We start from the raw sequence: 5473 nt of genomic DNA on the forward strand, positions 1-5473 counted from the left end.
ATGTCAGGGAAGGTACCCATTTTTAGCTGGTCATTGAATAGTTTTAGGCAGACATCTGGCTTCGTTTCGATGAATAGCTTGATAATTTCGGGACTGATTCGATCCGGCCCAGGCGCTTTTCCACATTTTGTCTCCAGGCATACTTCCAGAAGTTCATCAAGACTGAACAAGGGTATATCGTCCAGTTGTACAGGTTCTGTGTTCCACTCGATCAACTGGTGACGTGGGAACAGTTTATCAACGACTGCCAGTTTCTCTTCAGTAGTGAGATTGTTAGCTGTAGGACTTGCAAACCTCTTACAAACAATCTTGTACCCCGTGCCCCAGATGTTGTCGTTTAATTCGTCGCACAACTTTTTCCAGGCAAGTGATTGGGATTGTGTGATGGCTACTCTCAAATTCTTCTTCTTGGTGTAATATTCTCTCTTCAGAGCCTCAATCTCTTCCAGGTTTCTGTCCCTTCTTGCGTTCCTTCTCACCAAACTTCGTCTTATTACAGAGCACTGTTTTCTGAGATTTACAATTTCCTCATTCCACCAGTAGACTGGTTTACGCTTTGACGATGTACTTTTCTGGGGGAAGGTTTCGTTACATATGCTTTGTATAAGTTCGACAGTGGTAGTTGGTGTATCGGCTTTGTTGATCCTCTCTGAAACTCTATTTTGGAAAACTTCGATTCTATCCTCTCGTAAGCGCCAATGTCTTGTTCGGTTGGAATTATTTTGAGTGCTTCCGCCAAGTTCACTTGCATTCTCTATTTCTATGACGATGGTGTTGTGATCCGACAAATTCTCCTCAGCAAGGACTTCCCAGTGAGTCACAAGGGTGCTTAGTGATTCTGAGCAGACTGTGATGTCAATGTATGACGTTGTCTCCCCCCTTATGAAGGTGGGTCTGTTACCTCTGTTGAGAATGGTCAGCTCCAAGGTAGAGAACCACTCTGACAATATGTGTCCTCTTCGGTCTTCAAATGGTGAGTTCCACATGGCTGATTTCGAATTGAAGTCTCCTCCAATTAGTCCCGGGTTCGATGCCCATCAACAAAAAATTATATTTGTTTTTCGATTGCAAATATTCCAACCGGTTACTTTCTGGTGTTCTCGTGTTAATCCAAAGAGAAAAATCGTGTCCCTTGCCCCATCTCATCCATCTGATGAGGAACATACTACGGGATGGGCAATATGGGGCATGCTATGGCACAGATCATTCACCAATCTCGTATCATTCACCAATCTCGTCCTGTTTGCAGACGCAGAATATCAAGAATATTGACGATGTTATGGAGAAACACTGGACTTATCTGTCCCAATGTATGAAGGAGTGTATGCTGACCATTGCTAGCATCCTGTCTAGTTTTTGCATAAAATGTGCCACGGCATCAGAGGTAGAACGGCCATGTCGAAAGCCAAACTGCTGCTCCACCAGTAAGTTGTGATACTCAAGGTAGGTAGAGATCCGGAAAGCAACAAGCTTCTCCAAGATCTTACCAAAGTTATTAAGGAGAGAGATTGGACGGAAACAGTTAAGGTCAGAAAGAGAACCCTTCCCCTTATGAAGAGGCGTTATGACAGCACGTTTAAAGAGTTTAGGAAAGGTGGAAGATGTGAAGGAAGTGTTGAATATGAAAGATAGAGGGCCTGCAATAATGTGGATGACTTTTTTAATAATAGTCATAGGAATGTCATCTTCTCCGCATGATGTTTTATTTTGCATGAGACTAACTATCTTTACTATCTCGTGAGGAGAGCAAGGAGCGAGAGAAAAAGAAGGAGGTATAGTAGGGGAAGTGAGTGGACGAGGTGGGAGAGAAGATGTAGGGAGTGATGAGGGGGGGTGCGGATTGACTAGGCAAGAGGAAGAAGAGAAAGTAGAAGAAGAAGTAGAGGAGGAAGAGGAACAAGAAGAAGAAGAAGAAGAAGAGGAGAAAGTAGGAGAAGAAGAAGAAGAAGGAGAGGAGGAGGAGGAAGAAGAAGAAGATGAGGAAGAAGAAGAAGAAGAGGAAGAAGAAGAGAAAGTAGAAGAAGAAGAGGAAAAAGAAGAAGAGGAGAAAGAAGAAGAAGAAGAAGAAGAAGAGGAGGAGGAGGAGGAGGAGGAGGAAGAAGAAGAAGAAGAAGAAGAGGAGAAAGTAGAAGAAGAAGAGGAGGAAGAAGAAGAAATTTCTTTGGCGACATTGATCCAATAGCTATTTTTTTAATTAGGTGGTCACTTTATTTCTATTATTTATTATCACCTCTACTACTATCATTATTATTATAATAATTATTTTGCCTTATACTCCCTTTCACTTTGGGAGTCGTTTTAACTTTTACTTCGTACTTATGAAGTGCTCGTTATACTCCCGTGACTGTGGGACTCACTTTCACTTATTAGTTAGGTATTGTCCACATGAACGGACCCTTGTCCAATGTCCACGGCTGGAAGGGAAAAGGTAACTGGCGAGGTCACCACTGCTACCATCATTATTATTATAATTATTTTGTCTTATACTCCCTTTCACTTTGGGAGTCGTTTTAACTTTTACTTCGTACTTATGAAGTGCTCGTTATACTCCCGTCACTGTGGGAGTCACTTTCACTTATTAGTTAGGTATTGTCCACATGAACGGACCCTTGTCCAATGTCCACGGCTGGAAGGGAAAAGGTAACTGGCGAGGACGAGAAAAAGGTCTCCGGAGAGGCCTCTTTATCCTCCTCAACCCATGCATGAAATATACAGGTAAGTAGACAACTAATATCTAATATCAAGTACATAAAACAGTGTAAAGTATTTTTTTTTTCTTTTTTGGTTTTTTTGTTTTTTTTTCTTTTTTTTGTTTTTGTTTTTTTTTTGTTTTCTTTTTTAATATTTTTTTTTTCATTTTTTGATATTTTTCTTTTATTTTTTTCTTTTATTTTTTTTTCTTTTTAGTTTTTTCTTTTTTATTATTTTTTTTCATTTTTATTTTTATTTTTTTTTCGTTTTGTTTAAAGATTTTAGGAAAGGTGGAAGATGTGAAGGAAGTGTTGAATATGAAAGATAGAGGACCTGCAATAATGTGCGATATCGTGGTGGAGTTGTCCAAGCTCTTTCTGAAAGGTATCTATTGGGTCATTGTACGAGAGGTAAATACTGTAGAAAGTTATACTATCGGTGTCCAGTCTTACAAAGCAGTCGCCAGATGACTCCTTAAGATCCTTAAAAGGGTTAGTTTTAAGTATTTTAATTGCACAGTTACATCGGGAGTTCAAGTACCACTTCATTTTTCTTGCTTTCGCGATGTTTGGTTCCGATGAGAGTATTACACATGCTCCATGATCTTCTGCAGCTTTAAGTATTAGGTCGCTACCAGTCCTTGATCTTTGGAGGTTAACTTGTACTATTTTCATTGTGCCATAGATCTTTCCTTCTCGTATACCTTTTTCCTGTACATTGGACAGCTCATGGAGTCTGCCCGATGACCACTTTTTGAGCAAGAGTTACAGTGGCTAGTGTTTGTACAATCTTTTGCTTCGTGCCCCGCTTGAGTACAATTCAGGCATTTTTTATTTCCAGTTGCTTTAGTTTTACAGCTTCTGTTTACATGTCCAACCCGCAGACAGTTTGAGCATCGAGGTATACTAACTTTCTCTTTAATTCGGCATCTGGACCATCCAATTCTCAGGTGTCCCGTAGGTATAACTTTATCAGCGATTTCTTTCACTGTACTGATGGTTGCGACCTGTTCTCCAGAACGATTGGCGTAGATGTTTTTAATCTCCAGCTTATTTATATCATCTTCAGTAAGCGATCCCGAAACTTCTATTGCTTTCAAGATTTCTTCTTTGGTTGTTATTGCATCCATTCCAGTAATAAGAAGGTCGCATTTTTTATCGACAATGTGTATATCCTTCATGTTGCAATTCTCGGTGATTTCTTTCTTCAGAGCATCAACATGGTTCTTTTCTGTGACAATTAGTATTGAGTCATCTTTTCTCTTCCTCATACTTTTAATGTTTATTCCCAAGTTCTCTGGATCTATATTTTCTCTTACTGTTCTCAGCATGTCTGAGTACGTTCTTCCTTCTACTGAAGAGTTGACTACAATTGTGTCATACTTGTTTTCTTGAGCCTGGCCTCGATTCTCTTTCTTTGGGACGTATACGTCTATTTCAACTTCTGTCTGGAAGAAGACAATTTCAACCAGTTTTCTTATGGACGTTCTGATTGTTTCATTCGCTGCAACTATTGAGATTTTCCTGCAAATCGGTTCCTTCATTTCGTTCCCTAACTCTTTCAAGGCAGTGTAATGATCCTGGATACTTTCCCCGCTCATCACATATACTCTACCATGGCATTTCCGGACTCCACTTTTTGTTTTTGTTGTATTCTCTAGAAATTGTATTTGGCCGTCTTCTAATTCCTCTTTTATAAGGTCCTTGAGACCTGCATGTCTTTCTTCAAACTTGCTAAGAATGTATGGGTTATCATTCTTAGATTTTATTGCCAGGAGTACATCCCCACTAACTTCTTGTAAGGGATTACCTATTTTTACAGTCGACTTGGTGTATGATTCCTGGGGCCACTTTTTGTTTAACATGGCTATTTCCGTTGCACTAATCTGATCGTAATCTGCTAGATGGGTCTCCTCTACAAAGGATCTGATATCCTCGGTTATTTGTTTTTCATCCAGAACCTCCTTCTTGCATCTGCTGCACATTACTTCTCGGTTAGGTGGACCGTTATTACTAGTGTCCATTATTTCTCCGTGTTCAGTTGAGAACTCCGCTGACTGGTTTTCCTGGGCAGTTCCCAGAGAGTCTAGAAGGTTGTCTTCTTTAATTGTTTCCATCATCAGGTAGAGGCTTTCGGCATAGCCCCTTGTTTCTATTTTGGCCTTTGGTCCCAGAGTAGACCATAAGACGCTTTAATTGTTTCCATCATCAGGTAGAGGCTTTCGGCATAGCCCCTTGTTTCTATTTTGGCCTTTGGTCCCAGAGTAGACCATAAGACATTAACTTCGGCGATTACCTTCTCCATCAAGGTTTTCAGCTTAATCTGCTCGTTCAAAGATTTCTGTGATTTCGGGGTATCGTCTCTTAATGGTGGCGATAGCAGGTCATCAAGGTTTTCAGCTTAATCTGCTCGTTCAAAGATTTCTGTGATTTCGGGGTATCGTCTCTTAATGGTGGCGATAGCAGGTCCGCTTTCCTTTTCTTGGTTTGCTGGTTAGGAGTTCCAGCAAGGTCCATCTTCGTACCAAAGGAGGGTTGACCTCCTGAGGTTGAACTCATGACGGCGGCACTCTCTGCTATTTTCACTCAATGTTCAATGTTCGACTGTTCACTTTACTGTTTATTTCTTTACTTATTTTCACTTCGTATATATTTGTTTTTCATTGATTGTTTTTAATTGTTTTGTATTTTGTAAAAATCAATTACCAATTACCTCGAGATAATGAATCTCTACAAATAAAAGGAAGTTATGTACTCAGTATTATTATTATTATTATTATTAT

General features: G+C 39.9%; 1 protein-coding gene across 1 annotated transcript; it reads right to left on the reverse strand.

The window, feature by feature from the left end:
* Nucleotides 1–3238: 3238 nt before the first annotated feature.
* On the reverse strand, nucleotides 3239–4873 carry LOC108253786. Its single transcript, XM_017448423.2, has one exon. The coding sequence runs from the start codon at nucleotides 4808–4810 to the stop codon at nucleotides 3362–3364; it is 1449 nt and encodes a 482-aa protein (XP_017303912.1). The 5' UTR covers nucleotides 4811–4873; the 3' UTR covers nucleotides 3239–3361.
* Between the last annotated feature and the right edge of the window lie 600 nt (nucleotides 4874–5473).

The sequence above is a fragment of the Diaphorina citri genome, unplaced genomic scaffold, assembly GCF_000475195.1.
Source record: "Diaphorina citri unplaced genomic scaffold, Diaci psyllid genome assembly version 1.1 scaffold3258, whole genome shotgun sequence".
Classification (NCBI taxonomy): Eukaryota; Metazoa; Arthropoda; class Insecta; order Hemiptera; family Psyllidae; genus Diaphorina; species Diaphorina citri.